General features: G+C 38.2%; 1 protein-coding gene across 1 annotated transcript; it reads right to left on the bottom strand.

Annotated features, from left to right (window-relative positions):
• Window positions 1-14663: 14663 nt before the first annotated feature.
• On the bottom strand, window positions 14664-22017 carry LOC131237385 (uncharacterized). The gene is made up of 4 exons (XM_058235116.1): window positions 21632-22017; window positions 20714-20832; window positions 18454-18834; window positions 14664-15178 (listed from the first exon to the last, which is right to left on the bottom strand). The coding sequence occupies exons 1-4, from the start codon at window positions 21759-21761 to the stop codon at window positions 15101-15103; spliced, it is 708 nt and encodes a 235-aa protein (XP_058091099.1). The 5' UTR covers window positions 21762-22017; the 3' UTR covers window positions 14664-15100.
• Window positions 22018-22410: the final 393 nt, after the last annotated feature.

Below are 22410 nucleotides of genomic sequence, written 5' to 3'. Positions count from 1 at the left end.
GAGATAATATTTGATTAGGTTCTTTCATGGCTGACCATACACCATTAGGGCTTTTAAATGAATGTTCTAGATATTCAAGGATGGTGGTTGTTTTTTGTAGGACCTTGTTATGTAGATGTGTAATTGGTTCTGGTTGCACCTCCAAATAAGTGTGCATGTTTCAAACACACCCATGTGAAAAAATTCTTATCCAATGTGTGACAAACATGCTCTAACTCTTTTGATTCTAAAATACATACATACATACATACATACATACATACATACATACATACATACATATATATATATATATATATAACACAAAATCCAAGAAATAATAAACCAGAATAATAATGGAAGAATCTGTAGAGCTGAGGCATGTTACTGTCAGTCTTAAAGATAGATTTACCCCCATGGGAAGACAATCTCGATGTATTAGGTCACAGAAAGTCTGCCCATAGGATACAACATCTCTCCTCCAAGATGAACGTCTTAGATTTGGTGCACTCTTGATCACATCCACATGAACTCAAGAATACTCAAATTAATTTACCCAGAAAGAATACACAGAAATCCAGAGAAGAGAATTTTTAGATGATTTTGCAATGGAGAGGATATGTCTCTATACCTTTATAAAGAAATGGTAGGTAGTCGTTGGGGCTCAAGGTGCATGCGAGCGGCGTAATAAATCCATGTCGGGGCATGATGGCTCATTAATTTTAGGTAGTATACAACGGCTCTTCTTTGTCTTCATGTGCATAAGTACAAAATATATGCTGAGAAATCTAAAAGTGTTCGATCAAAGACACATCACACAACACCATACCACACTGCACTACGCCACATCATGTCCACGATCACGACTGAGGCCACGCACATGTGAAGTTGCTCCCATGACATACTTTTGTTTTCTAATACAAATGATTACTAAAGGATTTTAATATAAATGCTTAGTTTTCTTAACAACATTTTAATGTGGAATAAAACTAAACATAATTAAGGCAAGTCGGTTAACAAAGGAAAAATCTAAAATTTCTAGATTTTTCAAATCATTTTTAAAGCTCATTTTTATCTAATAATCCCTCACAATTTGAAAAATCAAGAAAACGAATATAAAACCAGTTGGGAAAATCAGCAAAACGAAGTGCTTTAATAAATGTATTTAAAAGATTTGAACCTTGCCTAGTTTAAATATATTCAGATTATTTGGAGAAAGTAACATAAATTTTCACACACACACACACACAAATAACCCAAACACATCGTACGCACAATATTTTAGAGGAACTTGAATTTTTTAAGCCAGCACATTATGGCCATGTGCTTCATCCTAGTTTCATAAGTGCTTTAGAGAATGTCCCAATTCTCATAGGAAGCGGCTCTACTTACACACTCATAGGTGAGTCCATCAGAGATGTACCTACAGCTAGACATCCCATTGTATCATAGCTATAAAGTCATTAAGGACATAGTCTATCCTTCCTCGCTACAGGTCATGATACTCCTATACTATAGGAATAGGGTTATCAATTTTCACATACAGTGCCAATACCAAATTACACAAAGCAAACTTGTTGTTACCCATTGAACCTAGTTCTTGGGATCTCCAGTCATATAAGTTGGGTTCTCATTATAGGTAATTTATCTAAATGGGACTCAACCCCATTCCCTTCAATGTACTCATCATTAACTCTCTAAGTAGTACTTTAGTTAACGGATCAACTAGATTCTCTTTAAACCTTACAAAGTTAATTGTAATAATGCCATCTCGAATCAATTGCTTGACTAAGTTATGTCTCAAACGTAGATGTCTGGACTTTCCATTATAGGTCCTATTGTTTGCCTTAGCCATCATAGCTTGGCTATTACAATGCAGCGCAATTGCTACCACTGGTTTACCCCACAATGGCATATCTTAAAGTATATTTTTCAACCATTCATCATTTTCTCATATAATTGCATGAGAAATAAACTCGGACTCCATCATAGATCGAGGTATACAAGTCTACTTCTTAGACTTCCAGCATATTGTGACTACTCTAACAGTAAACAAATGGCCACTAGTGGACTTGAATACCATTGACTCTGATATCCAATTTGTATCACTATACTCCTTTAGTATAGCTAGATATCTAATATACCTGAGACCATAGCTGCAAATATTTTTTTAAGTATTTTAGTAATCTATTTACGGTATTCCAATGATCTTCTCCAAGATTACTGGTGTATCTACTTAGCTTATCAATTATATATACAATATTTGGTCTAATATAGTTCATTAGATATTTGTTCTAAGCTTAGTATTAAAAACCTCATTTATAACCTATGTGTTTGCTACCTAGAGGTAGGTCTACTAATTCCCAAGTATTATTGTGCAATATTGAGTTCATTTCACTATTAATGACTTCTTTTCAAAATGTTGCATTAGGAGATTTTATAGCTTAGGCATATGAGGATGGATCATCCTCTACAAGGAAGGTGTAAAAGTCGGGTCCAATGATAGTCTCAATTCTGACCCCTTACTTCTTTTAGGTTCTAATGGCTATTCTATTGTGTAATTCTCTATATCAATCCTTACGGCCAAATCTGTTACTTTCATGGAAGAAATAATCTTAGAGTTAGCTGGGAATATATTTTCAAAGAAATAACATATTAAGGATTCAATGATGGAATTGACATCAATATGATTATGAAACCTCAAAACCAAGAATTTATAAGCCTTGTTTTTTTTATGCATAACAAATGAATGCATAATCAAGAGTTTTATCCCATAATTTTTGTTTTCTTGGGTAAAAGTAGTCCTACCTTGGCTAGGCACCCCTACACTTTGAGATATGTTAGGTTTGGAGGTTTATTCTTCCACAATTCATAAGGGTTTTATTATAATGCTTATGAGGTACACAATTAATAATATACCATGCAGTGAGGAGGGTTTCTCCCTATAGATTGAAGAGAAAATCAGAACTAGAAAAGCATAGTATTTACCATGCTCATCAGAGTTCTATTTTTTCTTTTCAGTTATTCCATTTTGTTAAGGTGAATATAGTGCAGTTACCTTATGTATAATCCCTTTTGATTCACAGTAAAATGCAAAGTCGTAGAAATGTATTTTCCACTTCGATCAGTTCTAAGAATCTTCTAATTTCTTTCTAATTGATTTTTAACCTCATTCACAAAGGCTATGAATCTATCATTTGCTTCATCTTTACTCCTGATCAGATATATTTTTGCATATCTGGAATAATCATCTATGAATGTTATAAAGTATTTCTTTCCTTTACGACTCATAATATTTTTAAAGTCACATATGTCATTGTGAATCAAATCTAAGACTTGATTGTTCATTTCAACTCTTTTCAATGGTTTTTTGAAATGCTTAGATTGTATATATATATATATATATATATATATATTTCACATTTATTTTGTTTTTTTTTCCATTCCACTCTAAGAATAAACCCCATATTAATCATGCTTTCAAGAGAGTGATAATTCACATGACCTAGTCTAGCATGCCATGTGGGACTTAATCTATATGCGGAATAGGCCCACGGATCTGTCTGTGCATGGGACATGGCGTCAGGGGTCGGATAGCTTACCTAGCTGAGACGCCGCCATGGGAGCCGGATAAGAATACCAGAATACCTGTAGAGCTTAGGATCTTCCTCTCCTTCACACCCTTTCTGCAAATCAGTAGATGGGACTAAAATTTCTGCTGTGGTGTAGGATCGGGGACCCAGCTCTCTTTTATAAAATCTATGGAGAGAGAGTTTGAAACCCATCACAACTCTCTCTCCCACGCTCCACATTGTAGCATCCTAGTACAACTCAAATTACTGTCTGCGTAAAACAGCTATAACATTCCAGCCCTAGTATGCAAAGCTACGTAGATAGACTGCGCAGTGCATCACTTGAAGTGGGGCCCACTGGTCTACTCAATCATCCAGTCCAACTGAATGACAATCCAGACCGTTGATCAGTAAGGTCCACTAAATAGAGTTCTTACATTCTCCCACTTGGGCCTCATTGAGCAACGTCAATGATAGTCATATATATGATAATTTTGTAAACAAGTTTTGACATTTTAAGAAAATATCCAAATGGTTAACCAATGAAAACAGTTGGACAATATGAGTAATGCTATTCAATCTGGTCCATTAAGACTATCAGTATCGAAACGAGGTAGTCGTCACAACATTTAATTCAGGCGAAGTGAGACTAAGCGCAATCACAAGTACTTTCAATCTTAAGGACATAGATCATGAACTAGGAAATATGGTATAAGGATTACACACTTTAGTGTGATGATATGTGCCTATCTTTAAGAGGTCCTGAAGCTTTTACATGTCTCCAACGAGACACGATTGTAGTTCTACTTACTCAAAATTTGCGCACATATATAGAGAAGCAGAAATAAATCTTTATATCAAAATCATCTAAACAAACTGTATAAAACGAGATCTCTAAGTGTTTGTGAAAATTAAAGTACGCTCAACTCCCACTAACTGAAAACATTTGTGGGATCAATGACTCCCATGGATGTTACATGCTCCTAAAATGGCATGATAGGGAGCCCTTTAGTGAGCGGATCTGCAATCATCTGCTTAGTGCCGATGAATTTCACGGACACTTGATGATTCTGAACCCTTTCCTTTACAACAAGATACTTGATGTCGATATGCCTCGACCTTGACGAATGCTTGTTGTTACTAAAGAAGGAAATAACAGCCGAATTATCGTAAAATATTCTCAATGGTTTCGGGATATGCTCCAGTACCCGCAAACCTGAAAAGAAACTCTGTAACCATAGTACCTGATTAGATGCCTCATGGCAGACAATAAATTTAGCTTCCATAGTGGATGAAGCTGTGGTAGCCTGTTTCACGCTTTTCCACGACACAGCTCCTCCCACTCTTATGAAGATGTATCCTGAAGTAGACTTCTTAGTGTTAACACAGCCTGCGAAGTCTGCGTCTGAATATCCGATCAACTCTAACTGATCAGATCTTCTTTATGTAGTCCGAAGTCTTTCGTTCTCTAAAGATACCATAATACTTTTTTTGCAGCTATCCAATGTTGCATTCCTGGATTAGATAGATATCTTCCCAACATTCCAGTGACAAAGGTAATGTCTGGTCACGTACAGACTTGAGCATACATGATGCTCCCTACTACTGATGTGTACTGAAATTCTTTCATTCGATTCTTTTCTAAATCAATCTTTGGACACTGAAATAAACCAAATTTGTCGCCCTTCATAATGGGCGACTTTCTTGAAGCACAATTTTGCATGTCATACCTTTCGAGTACCCTAGTAATATAGGCCCTCTGTGATAAGCTGAGCAGTCCAAGTGTTCTGTCACGGTGAATCTTAATGCCGATGACGTAAGAAGCTTCACCAAGGTCTTTCATTTCAAACCTTTGAGATAAGAATTTCTTGGTATCGCTCAACATCCTGGTATCACTGCTAGCTAACAGAATGTCATCAACATACAAAATCATCATAATGAACTTACTCCCACTGGTTTTAATGTAGATGCATTTATCTGCGGTGTTTTCTACAAAGCCATATGAAGAAATTACTTCATGAAACTTAAGGTACCACTGTCGCGATGCCTGTTTCAACTCATAGATGGACTTCTTAAGTTTGCAAACCAAATGTTCTGAGTCAGTAATTACAAAACCTTCGGGCTGCAACATGTACATATTCTCATTTAGATCCCCATTGAGAAATGCAGTCTTTACATCCATCTGATGTAACTCTAAATCCATATGAGCTACAAGAGCCATTATGATCCTGAATGAGTCTTTCTTGAAAATTATTGAGAAAGTCTCCTTAAAGTCAATGCCCTCACGTTGATTAAAACCCTTAGCAACAAGTCTGGCTTTATATCATTCGACATTACCTTTGGAGTTCCGTTTGGTTTTAAATATCCATTTACAACTAATCGGCCTTATTCCAGTGGGTAACTATACAAGATCCCATACTTTATTGTCCTGCATGGATTTCAACTCATCTTTCATGGCATTAAACCAACGATAAGGATCAGCACTTTGTTTGACTTGTGTAAAAGATTCAGGATCCTTTTCCACCCCTATGTCAAAGTCGTGTTCCTGTAAGTATATGATGTAATCGTCTCGATTTACAGGCCTTCTCTCTCTTTCAGATCTTCTTAATGGTTCAACTTGTTGGGTCTGATCTTGATTTTTCTCATCAGTGGTTTGTATGTGAGGTTCTACGTGGTGCTCTACAGTGACTGCAGAATCGACTGCATCATTAATGTCCACGTGATCTAGATTGACTATGACAGGAGTCACAGTCCTTTGTTCCTCAAATACAAAATTTCTTATGTTCGTGCTCCCACTGTTTTCAGTGTCCTCAATGAATCTAGCATTCCCAGTCTCAACAATCCTGATGGAGTGGGAAGGACAGTAGAATCGATAGCCTTTTGATCTTTCTGGGTATCCAATGAAGAAACAACTTATCGTTCTAGGATCAAGCTTCTTTTCATGCGGGTTATAAATTTTGGCCTGAACAGAACAACCCCAAACATGTAGATATCGGAGACTTAGTTTTCTCCCATTCCACAACTCAAAAGGAGTTTTGCTTATTGTTTTGCTGGGAACCCTATTTAATATATGAACTGCGATTTTGATAGTATCACCCCACAGAGATTCTGGCAATGTTGAATTGCTGACTATACTTCGCACCATATCCATAAGGGTGCGATTACGTCTCTCAGCAACTCCATTCTGCTCTGGAGTACCAGGCATAGTGTACTGAACAATAATGCCACAATCCTGCAGGTATTTAGCGAATGGCCCTGGATTACATCCTGATTCGTCATATCTGCCATAGTATTCACCATAACGGTCAGATCTGACAACTTTAATTCTCTTATCGAGTTGATTTTCAACCTCGGCCTTATAGATTTTAAAAGCATCCAGGGCATCTGATTTCTCACTGATAAGGTATAGGTACCCAAAGCGAGAGTAGTCATCTATAAAGGTAATAAAATATTTGTGGCCACTCCATGAGGCTGTAGGAAATGGTCCATAAATATCTGTATGTATAATCTCTAATAGATCTACACTCCTAGTTGCACCTTTCTTTCTTGTTCTAGTTTGTTTCCTTTTTATGCAATCAATGCATACTTTATAGTCAGAGAAGTCTAGAGAATGTAAAATTCCTTCTCGCACAACCCTATTGAATCTCTCATGAGATATATGACATAGCCGCCTATGCCACAACATGGAGAAATTCTCATAGTCCAGTCTTCGCTTGGATCCCATTACATTTCTATGCAAGGTATTAATATTATAGACGTGAGAGGCAATCGAGTCTAACTGGTATAAGTTGTTTACTAAAGAGCATGTTTCAACTTTAATCGAATTAAAGTAAATACTAAAACTTTTATTTCCAAAGTGGAACGAATATCCCAACTTGTCCAAACAGAAAATTGAAACTAAATTGCGCCTTATAGATGGCACACATAATGTATTTACTAAATTCAAAAAATGACCAGACTTCAACTTAAGCCTATAGACTCTTATTGCCTCCACGTCAACTTTGACCCCATTACCTACGTATACTGAGCGCTCTGCATCAATTGGTGGTCTGGCCTGTAGTAATTCCTGCATAGAAGTGCATATGTGAATAGTAGTTCCTGAATCTATCCACCAGGAATCCGTTGACACATCGGTCAGATTAGATTCAAAACAGACAAGAACAGAATGATTACCTTTCTTTATGAGTCAATCCTTAAAACCTTCGCAGTCTTTCTTTAGATGAGCCACCTTTTTGCAAAAGAAGCACGGTTTGCCTTTAACCCGTTTGCGTTTAGATCCATTTCCAGATTGATTCTCATGGTTTCCAGATGGAGGACCAGAGAATCCTTTATTAGAACCTTGTTTCCTTTTCCTTTTACCTTTATTCCCTTGCCCATGCGCTTGTCCTGAAGTCACCATATTAACATTTTGAACTTTTACCATCTGCCTGATTTTGTCTTTTTCTTGGACGCATTGAGTGATGAGTTCATCCAATGTCCACATGTCCTTCAGAGTGTTATAGTTTACCAGGAACGTGCCGAATTGAGGAGGTAGGTTGTTCATGATCAAATGAACCAGTTGATCATCAGTGAGTACAAGTCCTAGAGCACGGATCTTAGAAACAACTTCGATCTGCTTTACAATGTATTCACGGATGTTGCCTTTTCCATCGTAGGACGAGCGAGTCAATTTATTCAAAAGAATGCCCACTTCAGATTTATCAGATTTTTTGAATCGTTTTTCCATTTCAGTCAGGAAAACTTTAGCCTTATCTGTTTCAGGCATGACACCCTTCATCGATTCAGAAATTGAATACTTAATGACTTTCAGGCATGTATCATTTGATCTAAACCATGCAACCCATCGATTATATTCAGCTTTAGTGGCATTATCAGATGGCTGTGGCAGTTCTGGTGTTATCAGGGCAAGATCTAATTGAAGACAGCCCAGTACAACTTTAATAATGTTCTTCCATTGAGCGTAATTAGATCCATTAAGGGTGGGGACTTGATTCTGATTGGTTGGAATTGAGACTGAAATAAAGGAAATACATATATACTCACATTAGTTCATAGTTTCACAAACCAATTTCATGATTATAAACAAAGAATATCAGGCAAATTAAATCAATTCAGTGGTTAAGGGAGGCATCAACTGAATCATTTAGGATGAAGATGGGCCCAACCATCACATCCTAGTGAGAATCTGTTACATTATCATCATTCCTCCTATGGGTGGTAATAATGACATGCTAGTAATCCTCCTGAATATGAAGCTAAGTGATGTCAGTCATGTAAAACTGAGACACTTAACACCTGTGGGTGAGATGAGTCTTTCAGCTTTACATCACCAGCACCATTTACTTCACCCGTTCACGTGTTTGCCAAACGATAATCGTTTGTGTTTTCGTTACCGTACGCATGAAAATATGAACGCAACTGTATGCAATCCTCCTTATCCCAATGTTATAAGTCTGTACTTGTAAAATTTTCATCGATTGAGGTCACTATGGTGGCTAACACAACCGAATCCAACATTGCAAATATAGACTTAGGATTGCAATTATAATCCTGCCTCTTAATGGATTATATCTTAATTAGTCTAATATGGCCCACAAGATAGTCGGTATTGATCATTGGAAAATATAGGAATCTTAAAGTGAAACATGCGGATAATTTTCACATTATATAATCCAATGGTCCATATCAACTCCAATGATGTGTGATGGGCCAATTATAGGGCCGAATTAGAACTTTAATATGATCAATACATATATAATGAGCATAACTAGTTTGACCTCTGATATTCACATGACGGATAGTTAGTATCTTACATTTATAGTTTGATGTGCAGATCCATCCATGGGTAGCTATAAGATGGACGGATCAGTGCATAATCTTAATATGTCATTAATTATCTATCTAAAGAGTGAACCAGACTACATGCTCATTGTAAACTGAACTTATGGATAATATGTGGGCTTGTTGAGAATTATATGCGAATGATGTACCGATGTGGCCCACCGAATGCAATGGATCTAAAATCCCATGATAAAAGTGATGGGCCCAGCGCATGTATCAGGCCCAAGTGGAATATTCGAGTGGAACCTGAATGATGGAATGGGCCAGCATGAGTGTTGGGCCCAACCCAAAAAAATAATAATTCTGCCGGATCCATTCACGGGTCTACAAGGTGGAACCGAATAGACTTAAATCGGGTCCGTTTACCCGATAGTTAAAATGGAAGAAATCTCGACTTTTGCCTCTCAACATGGCAAAATGCCCTAGACTCTTCCCAAGCTTTAATCGAAAAGGGGAAACAAATCCCTAATGAGACTCTCTCTCTCTCTCTCTCTCTCTCTCTCTCTCTCTCTCTCTCTCTCTCATCGATCGGACGTTGGAAGGGAGAAGAAAAAGGAAAGAGGATGTCGAAGGATTGAGACTGCCAGTGACCACGGACAAGGAAGATGAACAAGATAGTCATCGGCGGTCGATCATCCACTGTCTAAAGAGATCGCAATCGTCAGTATGGCTGCCGGAGCAATGGAGGAGGATATCGATGGACGTCAGCCATTAATGGCGTCAAGAAGTTCCTTGGTAAGAAAGAAGATGGGATATGAATCCCAAATCCCCGATTGATGATATCTTTAATCGGATTTACTAACATCCCTAGGAGCAATGAACTCCCTGATGTTCAGATATGGGACTCTGATCTTCAACTGTATAGATTTAGGGATCAAATCCTAATCGCAATCAGGAATCGGGTATGATATCTGAAAATTGGAATTCCCTAAAGCTGAAATTCCCAATGCAGCTTGATTTGGGGATTAGAGTCCAAAATCCCTAATTAACTATATTCGGGGTTTTTGGATTTCGAAATCCCTAATTAATCTCTATTTGGGGATTTGATTTCGAAAATCCCTAATTAAGGATTTGGGATTTCTGGAATTCCCATGTAATGAATTTGGGACTCGAAATTCCCAATTGATGGTCTCTGAATTCAGGGATTCGAAAATCCCCAATATTAGATTTGAGATTTTTGGAAACCCTAATTACGGTCCGGATTTGGGGTTTCTAGATTTGAAATTTCCAAAAATTAATTAAGGGTTCAAAATCCTCAATCTCTAGATGTGGGATTCGAATATCAAAATCCCTTTCTACAAATATGGGATTCTAATTTCGAATCTGCTGATTGCTGATATGAGTTCCAATTTTCGAAAACCCTAATAATCAAATTGAATCTATAATAGCTGAATTCGATCATCCATACCTATGCACATTTTGCTCTGATACCAACTGTGGGACTTAATCTATATGTGGAATAGGCCCACGGATCTGTCTGTGCATGGGACATGGCGATTAGGGATCGGATAACTTACCTAACTGAGACGCCGCCATGGGAGCCGGATAAGAATACCAGAATACCTGTAGAGCTTAGGATCTTCCTCTCCTTCACACCCTTTCTGCAAATCAGTAGATGGGACTAGAATTTCTGCTGTGGTGTAGGATCGGGGACCCAGCTCTCTTTTATAGAATCTGTGGAGAGAGAGTTTGAAACCCATCACAACTCTCTCTCCCACGCTCCACATTGTAGCATCCTAGTGCAACTCAAATTGCTGTCTACGTAAGACAGCTATAGCATTCCAGCCCTAGTACGCAAAGCTGCGCAGATAGACTGCGCAGTGCATCACCTGAAGTGGGGCCCACTGGTCTACTCAATCATCCAGTCCAACTGAATGACAATCCAGACCGTTGATCAGTAAGGCCCACTAAATAGAGTTCTTACATGCCACATATTAAAAGACCCAATTAAGTAAGCAAAAGAACTAACACCATTATCATTCATAACACTCAGTTTGAACAATCCATCAATTACACAGCCTTTCCCAACAAAAGTACCATTCTTAGAGATAACACATTTTTCATATTTGAAAACTAACTTAAACTCATTCTTGTCAAGAGTAGAACTAGAGACGAGATTTTTCTGAAGGTTCGACACATGCAGCATATCAAGAAGAGAAAACACTTTTCCAGATGTGAGCTTCAGGCTCGCCTTTCTTTTGCCAATGACATTTTCCTTAGACGAATTTCTCATGAAAATGTTCTTTGCATCCTCTACCTTCTTGTAGGAGGAAAATGCACTATGGTCGTAACAAAGATACTTGATGACACCTGAATCAATCCACCAATCATTTGAGCCACAAGCAATGATTGCTTCAGTGATGACTCTCACAAACTCTTCGAAAATATGTGCGTGTTCTTTTTCCTTGTTATCGCCTTTGCAGAATATGCATTCCTTGGTAAATTATCCATTTTTCTCAAACACATATCATCCTTCATTATTCTTATTGTTCTTGTCTATTTTCTTGTTTCTTTGGTCACATGGATGTTTTTTTTTTTTTTTTTTAAATTAATTAATTTATTTATAATTTTGTAGTCCAGACCTTCGATTTTCTTAACTCTTTTGGTTATTCTCAACAAGGTGAGCTTTAGTTATAGATTTTAAATCTAGAGAATACTTATCACAATTTTCAGCTGCCTCTTCTATAAGTACCTAGAGGATGAGGTCATTCAAAATCATGTCATTTCTCTTATACTTCAGGGAATTTTTATACTCTTTCCAAGATGATGAAAGTTTTTTAATTATTACAAAAGCTTGAAAGCCTCATCAATCACCATACCTTTAGACGAGATTTCATGAGCTATCTTCTGTAAATCATGCACCTGATTTACTATAAACTAATCATCAGACATTTTGAAATCAATATAATGACCAAGTATATACTTCTTTGTTCTAACATCATTCGTTTTGAATTTCTTTTCAAAATGATTCTACAACTCTTTGGCAACGGAGAGATGACAATAAATATCATAGTTCTCGTTGGTCATTGTATTCAGAATATAATTCTAATACAAATATATGTCATTCTTCCATTTCGGTAGTTCAAAAGATGCTACTAGTTCATTCGCCTTATGTGATGGAGCAGAATCTTTGATAATGTAGATCAACTTAAGGGTACTTAGATAGAACTCCAATTTCTGCTGACATCACTTAAAGTTTTTCCCATAAAAAATCTTAATTCTAGGAGTCTCAGAAATGGTAGCTATAGTGTCGAGATTTTTTAGAGAGAAATTTATCTTTAAATTGTTAGTTCTAAAATGCAAATATATAGCAGAAATTCTAAGAAATAATAAACTAGAATAATAACGGAAGAATCTGAAGTGCTTAGTTACGTTACTGTCGCTGTCTTAAAGACAGAGTTGCCTTCACAGGAAGACAATCTCTGATGCATTGGGTCCCAACAAGTTTGCTCTTAGAATACAACAACTTTCCTCAAAAATGAATGGATTAGATCAATTGCACTTTTGATCACAACCATGAGAACGCAAGAATACTCAAACTGATTTGCTTAGAAAGAACACAGAAGGAAATTTCAGGGAACAAAGAATTTTCAGATGATTTGCAATGGAGAGAAAATGTCTTTATAAAGGCAAGGTAGGTAGCCGTTGGGGCTCGAGGTGCATGCAAGCGGCATAATAAATGCATATCGGCGCATGCCGGCTCATTAATTTTAGATACGTGTACAACAACTCTGTCTTCATATGCATGAGTACAAAACATATGCCGAGAAAACTAAAAGTGTCTAATCAAAGACACACACCACACCACACCACACCATGGCCGCACGTGGATGTGAAGTTGCTCTCATGGCATACATTTTTTTTTCCAATACAAAGGATTAATGAAGGTTTTAATATAAAAGCTTAGTTTTCTTAACAACTTTACTATAACAAAATTAAAGCAAGTTCATTAACAAGGCAAAATCTATTTTTTCTAATAATTTTTAAAACTCATTTTAATCTAACAATTGCTACCATGTGCACAATTCAGGGACGCACAAGTTTTTGTGATTGTGGGACCAGAGTTCATGGATCACGGCCGTTAATCTGATGGGCTTTAATTTGGACAGAATTACCAAAAATCACGCAGCTTAGAAGATCTCAACCCGTTGATCATTGAATTAATTTGTTTTTATCTGAATCATCACTATATTTCTCCTTCACCGTAAAATTACGGGTTTTAATATACCAATCTGGAAGATTTTTTAGGCATCCCCTGTCCATGGCAGGGACAATTAAATCAACGGCTTGGATTATCTGATTATGATCAGAACCCTACAATTCCACCTATAGCTGGCAAACCTCATAAAGTAATATTGAGAGAAAGCATATGATTGCTTTTTAATGGGTCTAATCTATTAATCGATATATTCTGCATGAGGTATGCTAATTCCACGCGCGTGGATCCCGTTCCATGTACACGCAGGCACATATGCCAATATAGAAATTGTGTGCGAGATCTGAGCTTTCCATCTGGATGGAAACAACGCTCAGATCTTCTGCCTAAAAAATTGAGGCCGTTCCATTCCCTCCACAATGTAAAAAATTAGTGGTGAAAACTATTTTTCTGGCCGTCCATTTGTTCTGTAGCCTGTGGCCCACCTGATGTGTTGAAATTGTATAATTTTTAGGTCACGAGATCCAGATAGTGCAGATCACCTTATGGAAAGATCTGATCAGTCACATGTTCCATATTCCTATGCATGGTTGCGTGTGGATGGACAGGGCTCCTACACGCGTGTCACATTAGCAAAATAAACCTTTTTTTTTTTTTCCTGCTACGGTCTTAAGCTGGATTCCATTCAAAAATAAAATAAAGTATATAGAAAAGGCCCACAAGTAATTTATCAGATAAAAACTTTAATACTCTGGCAGAGGTGATGGTTGATACGCTGGCATTACAAAATTCCACGCTTGGCATATAACTGACTTAAAATAAACCATCCAAATTATGGTTACCTATTTAGATGGGTCCTACATCTAAAATTACACTGTTTTGATTACATGAATGGTAGATTGATGGACACTTGATGAACGATCAAAATAAAAATAATCAACGGCCTAAATTCAAAAAAGCAAATGCGCACCAATCAATTGTTAGCACTTTTCACCACAGGGGCCCACAATTTGGACGGTTTAATTTCAGTCAATGAATAACAAGTGAAAAATTTGCAAGTGGCTGCGTATCAGCTATCACTCTTTGGCAGAGCATCAAATAAAAACATAGAAGTATGCACAATATTAGAAATTATACAATAAGTCAGTGGTGACAGCATGTAGTAAAGTTACCTCTCCCTGGTACAGGTAGCAGTGGAATATATCAATCAGCACCGTCCATCTAGTCTGGCCCATCATGGATTGGAAACCATTAAAAAATCATACCTAACAGATATCCATTTCCTGAATTTTCTGCATTTCTGCCCAAGTAGTTGAATACTGTTGTTGACTATATTTCTTTTTCCTGTAGATTCCAATGGTGCTGATTGGATATAAAGCACCACTGGTAGTAGGGCCGACTGATGGCCTTTTCGGATTGTCACGTACACTTTGAGAGAGATGGATGTACCATACTCCTGTTCTACCCTCTTTACCATATCATTTCCCAATTCATCCCAAAAATTACATCGATACAGGGAAGACAAACATATCTAAATGAAGATAAACTAGGCTTAGATATACCAGAGATATATCACACAATCCATGCAAAGGAGAACCGTTTGAATTTGAAGGGCCCACCACAAGACCACCTGCATTATCACACATCAATCATCAGAAACCCCATCAATCAAATTACCTTTTATTGCTTTTCAAACACAATCGATTGAAAGACATGAATGAATCATGTTTGCTAGCTGGATGTTTGATAGTGCTACATGCACTTAGATCTCACCTCTATCTCTATCTATAATGTATTTTCCCCTAGCCCAAGAATCAAGTGGGCCAGTCATGAGGTGGGCCAATATGCAGATTGATCATAGGCCATTCACCAACTCTTTCTTATTTCCACATTTTTTAGTTACACTGGCCACCTGAACGGTGGACTGGCCTGTGTTTGTGCCAGGGCATATACATGACATGGCCCACTAGATTGAAGGGTCTGATCCACAATCTTCCAAGTCATAGGTCCCAAACTAGATGGGTCATGGCCCAAAAATTAGCAGGTCCTATCCAAACAATTAGTGGCCATCAAATGGACGGTTGAAAATAGATATTGTTTTTAAAGTCCCTCGATGTACATTGATACACCATCCTCTAACGGCTCGAGCGTGGCCAGGAAAAATCAAGTCCGGCATTTCCCAATTCATGTGTATGGTTGATGTGCATATGCGTGCGTGCGTGCGTGCGTGCGTGCGTGTGTGTGTGTGTGATCGACCACACTACTCTACCAGAATATGTCAACTCCTAGACAGCTTGTGATCCTCCATTTCCAAAACCTCTACCAATTAAACAGAATATCTCTTGGGTAATCAGAACCATTGACATGGTGGGCCACCATGTTACAGGGCCATAGCTCAAAAATCATAATGGTTTGATTATATCAGTCATCACTTCAGCTGCCAGGAAAAGTTTGAATAGAAAAAGCAAAATTGGGTGAAGTTAATCCACTCCCAAGTCCCAACTGCTAGGATGCTCATATCATAGTTATCTTTTTTGGGTCATGGCCTGCCTATGTGGCCGCCCGTGCAAGATTAACGGTTCCAATTGCCCTGGATTCACATCATGTATACTAATAGAGATGTTGGAGATTATCAAATTTATCATTTCTTTTCTGGATAAGACAGCAGCAAGAGTTTATGAAGTGCCATCAAAATGTGCTAAATATATGAGCATCCCAACAGCCATGAAAATTTTCTGTAAGATGGAGAACCGTTGATCTGGTAAGGCGGACCGGACGACTCTCACTGTAAAATTGTCACAAGTTTTCAAAGAGGATGGATACAGCTAGGATGTTTGTTGTTTTTCTCTTTTCGTAGGCATAGCAAACATACACAATATCCAAAACAATTACCAAGCAGGCCTAATGCGGGGGGAATTTTCACACCGGGCTCGAATGGGGTGGCATATGGGGTGGGGGAAGACTCGGGGTGGGCAGCCTGTGGAACCCATGGATTTGGGGCCCATGACGAGGGTTGGGCCGAGGACCTAATCCATTGATGTGGGGCCTGGTCTATAATAAAGGGATTAATTCACCATGCTCTATCAGTTCGAGCTTTTAGAGCAAGTGATTAATTATCCCGCATCAAATTGGTATCAGAGCAAGAGGTTTCATGTTTGAGGATTTCCTAGTAAAAAATGAAACCCCAAAGAAACTTGAATTTTCTAATTGTTATTTTCCACTATAACCATGTATTTCCCTTTTTGTGGCATCCAAAATAGTCAGCATTGTTGTGATTTTTACCAAGCGATTAGTTTGGATCTATGCATTTTCCACATGCAAATCACTGATAGATAGGTTAATTGAAAAGTGACAAACACCATAGTCTAGCCCCACATGGTCCCTAAGTTATTGACTGAAGAATGGTCGATTTTACAGACCATTGATCAGAGGGTTCCACATTCCAATCTCCTTGCATTTTTCTTTGTGGGCCATCCATGTGGGGCTCACACACCAAACTCTTAATCACCATACTGAAGTTGCTCATCTATGGTAGTGATGTTTCATTGACCCATTTGTTGAGTTTCATTCACCAAACTTTCATAGCAGCAATAGGAAAAAGACGCGGACAAAAACCATACACATGGATAGGTGCGAATCAATCGAAACCATCAAAACCATGATGCTGAATGGGAATCAAGAGGCCCCAAATAAAGCAGATAATACAATGCTAGCCATAAGTTTGTGGCCACTGCATGGATGATAAAAATAAAATAAAATGTTATCACTCCACATTCGATCATCATCTTGTTTTTGGGCTCATCCCACATTGCTTGATCGATTTCAGATTATGGAAATATCCCAACCACTTGAAAAATGGCCTATAATCTAGTCACTGGTTTTATGAAAAAGGGAATGAGCACTCGACTCGATAGGGGGTTTTGCGGGACACCTGCCAACATGGCCCAGTGATCAGACCATGATCATTCCTTAGCCCAAAAGTTGGACTGGTTTCATCAGGAAGGCCAATTTTCTATGAGAAAAATACAATGTAATGGGGGGAAGACCAGTACGCCATTTTCAATGCACATGGGTGGCCCACCAGATGAATGGATGGACATGATCTTTGGGTCAGTACTTGCTCACAATGTGCCTTACATGATGAGTGGCCAGGACTGATGTAAAGTGGGTCACAGACACTTTCATGTCCAAGATGTGCCTTTTGTGATCAGGACCGTCAGAACACTAAAATAGGCATATCTCGCAAATCGGAATGAGTTATTCGACATACCATATATTATTTTGGGGTAAGAGAAGCTACTTTAGCCACCCAACCCCGCTACGCCGGGTTGCTCACGCCAAATTTGCGAGATTCCATCAGATCGACGGTCGAAAATCCATTTTATTTTCGTTTTACTATTTATAGTAAGTTTTAGTTTGATTATAACTCTTCATCCTTTGAGCTTTAGGAGTTGTGTCTAACATGAAAAATGCTTAGAAAATTTAGGAGAACAACTTAGGCCAAATATGAAACATACTATTTTTGGCCAAAAACCATGAAGTCTAGTGGAAATCATGACCGTTTATAAATAGTAAGTCTACTATTTATAGTAAGTCACAAAATTTAGGGAGTTTGAATTTGAAACCTCTTCCTAGATTTGTTATCACTATTTAAAGGATTGTAAATTCGTTTTTATCGTCAATCAATTTATTTCCAATTTTATTAGAATTTATTTCTATTTTCTATCTCTCTTCGTGGATTCGGAGTAATTATCCCCCGAGGAAGATGGTGCGGACATCTCACATCATGGGATACACCAAACATGAGTCCACATCTTCTTTCTCATAAAATTTGAATGGAGGAAAAACAAACAAAGAAATAGGCAGAAATATGAATGATAGTAGAAATATCAGAAATGCTCTTACCTTGTCTCCATTGCCTGAAATCGGCAACGGCCGGATAGTAGCTGAATCCGTCTCCCCAGTCGGAAGCGGAACGGCCGGGTTACTATTTATGAAAGGCATCCCACCTCCACCATCTGAGTACACTGCTGGATTACTTGGCGGCGGTGATGGGCTCGGTGCACTAACCGAAGCAGAGTGGAATGGCCAATGGTACGTTGGAATGGAAGGTAAGCCCCCACCAGGAGTCGGCGACGGAGCAGCGGAAGGCGGAAATGCTGTCTTCTCTTCCACCAATTCTTTCTTGAGAACCCTTATAGAAGCCTTCTCACCTTGCTTACATGACGTTCCAGCAGATCCATTGTTGGAAGAGAAATAAAAGAAGCCAGGGCGCGATGGGTGCCACTGAAGCCAATGCAATAAGAAATATAAAGATTTATTAAAATCCACTTGATTTTTACTTCAATTCTCAAATACTCGATGATGAGAACTAGTCATCAAAATCAAAATCTACTCTGTTTTTTTATTGGACTATAAACATCAGTCACAGCTAACATTAGTCAGTTCACTTAGAATTATCTGTTGTGGCTAGCATTCAGGTACTATGCTCGCAATAGGTGAAGGGATCCATTTGGAATTCACTATGTTTACATTAGGCCATTGATAGAAATAGCCCCAACTGGCCATTGTTCTTGTTTCAATCTTTCAAACAAGCTTACTTTTCCATTTGGGGTTGATTTGGTAGACTTTCTCCATTCTGTTCAATGTGGAATGTGATTTCCATATGAACTGCCATTTTGAATTAAAGCAGGCACCGTTGAGATAGGGTATAGGAAAAAAGCACCTCACACACAAGAATTAATATTAATGTTTGAAAAATCTAGATTGGATATCCACCCATGTCGGGGGGTGGTCGGGTCCAAGCTAGTCTAACCGACGGTCCAACCGGTTCAACATATGGCGTCACTGTGATTCTATAAATTGCTAAAATGTATAAGATTCAAAAGAAAAAAAAGGCTAACGGTTCCAATCCAAACTGCACATTTGAATTGTTGGAAGGTTAGACCCTAAAACCTGTGTGACTCTGATGGTTCAAATTGAGAATCAGTTTCTATAGGGATCTGGGCATGACAGGTCACCAGTTCCGGTCCAAACCAGACCGATGGGCTAGTAAAGTCCGCATCCAAACCAGTTTGATGGGCTAGAAATGGCCCCAAATGCCCATTGTTCTTGTTTCAATCGTTCCTTCGAACAAGCTCACTTTTCCATTTCAAGTTGACTTGGTAGACTTTCTCCATTCTGTTCAATGTGGAATGTGAAATGTGAAATGTGATTTCCATATGAAGTCCCATTTGAATTAAAGCGGGCACCCTTGAGATAGGGTACAGGAAAAAAGCACTTCATACACAAGAATCAATATCAATGTTTGAAGACCTAGATTGGATATCCACCCGTGTTGCGGGTGGTCGGGTCCAAACTAGTCCAACCGATGATCAAACCAGTTCAACCTGTGGCATCACCATGATGCTATAATTGGTTAAAACATATAAGATTTAGAAGGAAAAATGCTAACTGGTTCCAATCCAAACAGGCCATTTGAATTGTTGAAAGGTTGGACCCTAAAACCCCATGTGACCCGGACGGTTCAAATCGAGAAACAGTTTCTATAGGGATCTCGGCAGGACAGGCCACATGTTCTAGTCCAAACCAGTCCAATGGGCTAGTACAGTCCAGCTTTAAAACTTCGATTAATATCAGCAGCTCTTTGATGCTACAAACAAATGGTGTTTGCTTTATGTTAGAAAAGACCTAAAGAAATATCTAAGCACGTGCTTGGATGCCATTAAAATTTTGTTTTAACACATTTTAATCTAGACAGGTGCTGACATACCAACGCCTTTTATAAAATATGAATTTTAGCCTACTCAACTATCCAACCGCCTGAAATTTCACCCATGTGTTTTTGTGACGGCGAGTCTGATGAACTGTTTGGATTTAATAAAAACATGTTATATTTCTCTACATCTGCATGTCACTTGCAGATTTAATCAAAAATGAACAATGGGTGGCACCCAAACATGCCGTAAGTGTTGAGAAATAGATTTTGGTAACTATTATTCCAAAGTAAGCAAGATTTTGAGTGAATATCCAATTCTCAATTGGGTTTTAGATATGAAATCAAGAACAATTAGGATTTAGTAATTTTCCGAGAAGAAGAAAATAATCAGATACTGAACAGAAATTTACAAACAGCCACAAAAGGAAGAATGCTAAATTATAATACCATGAAGGATTGGGAGCTGCCATTGTCGAGAAGCGTCGCTTGTGCAAAGTTGCAGAGATCAAACGCTCTTCTGTTGCGGAAAATGTAGAGGCTGTAGAGACTCTGCTTATACTTGAATACTGATTATCAAAGACAGTGTTAATGTTACTTGCAAAAAATACAGTCAAGAAGAAGAAGGGGATACACTACTATGATAGTTCACCACCGTTTTGAATATGGTGGCCACACACCATACTCACATGTGGGACTCATTTGCAGCTATCTCGACCATCCGAACTGTGGGACACTTTGTGGATGGAGCATATCTCTAGAACCAATCCACCATCCAATTGATAGCTATCAGATGGATGGTTAAAGTAAAATTAGTGAGTGGTCTGGATTGAAGGGAGAAAACAGATAGTTACTATCATCTTCCTCCGGTTATGCTTCATCCACAAATGGGTCAGTAGTTTGGAGGGACTGGATTTCCGTACAACAATCTTAAATGGTGCTAAACTATCATAATAGTCTAGCCCAAGAAGAAGAAGTTTGCACCATTTACAAAATGGTGGTGACTCTGCAACCCGACACATAGCATACTTGTACAGCAATCCAGACCATCTAAACCTCTGACCCAACTGTGGATGGATCATGAATCAGAAATTACACTGACAAGTAAACAGCAACCACCTGATTTTTCCCTTTGAATTTTGACCATTCACTTGATAGCCATCAATTGAATGGTTAAGATTGCTTGACCACTGTAATTACAGAGATATAACCCATTCCACAATGTGACCCACAATTTGAATGGTCTGATATATGTTACATGAGATCACATCACATGCAAGGAGGATGAGTCACCACCATCTTTAAAATGGTGGTGAACTATCACAGCAGCCTAATAACCAATAAAAAGAAACAAGCAGTACTACTTACTGATAGAGTCTCCTACATGAACAGATGAACTGTTCCAGTTAGAGAGACCATCCACAACAATGGTTTTGGAGAGGGAGTGTTTGAGAATGAAAAGGAAAGAAATGAGAAGAGGAATGAAGGAGTTTCCCATTGTAGATGGAATTCCTTTCTTTTTTTTTGTTTGTTTGTTTGTTTTTTTTTTTTTTTGGGTTTTTTGGGAAGAGAGAGGAGAGTAGGAAATGGGTTTTTGAAGGGTTTTGAAATTTGAGTAGAGCAATGTGGGAGTTTGGTTTATACAGAGAGGAAGAGAGGAGAGCAGAGCAGCGTCTGAGTGTGAGTGGAGGACAGGAAAGAGATGGGTCGACACATTTTCGGGAGATGTGTAATGTGGATGCCACAGAGAAAGGTACTCGGGTTTTCTTTTCCTGACAACGCTTGCGTACCTTGCGCCAACTACCTACTTTGGTTTGCTTTCTCTAATTGGGGGAATGAATTCACATAAATAAAATCCATGCCGTTCATCAGATACATCACCTCAATTTTTACCTTCTTTATAAAAATTATGCTGATTGAAAAATCAAGTGGGCCACCAAAAAAACTATATGTAAAACATCTATATTCGAGTGGTGTAGCCAATTTGAGCTTTTAAATAGTGTGATTTTTGGATTATTATTTCATCCTAATGTTTTATGTCAGATGAATGGATTTGATGGGATATAGATACGATGGTGAACCCTAGGGAAAGATAATGGTGGCTCTTTCGTTCCAACTGTTTTCTTTGGTTTGTACTATATGAGGTA

This window comes from Magnolia sinica, chromosome 2, assembly GCF_029962835.1.
Source record: "Magnolia sinica isolate HGM2019 chromosome 2, MsV1, whole genome shotgun sequence".
Taxonomy (NCBI): domain Eukaryota; kingdom Viridiplantae; phylum Streptophyta; class Magnoliopsida; order Magnoliales; family Magnoliaceae; genus Magnolia; species Magnolia sinica.
Note: the sequence above shows the minus strand (reverse complement) of the source record. Positions and strands in the feature narration are given on the sequence as shown.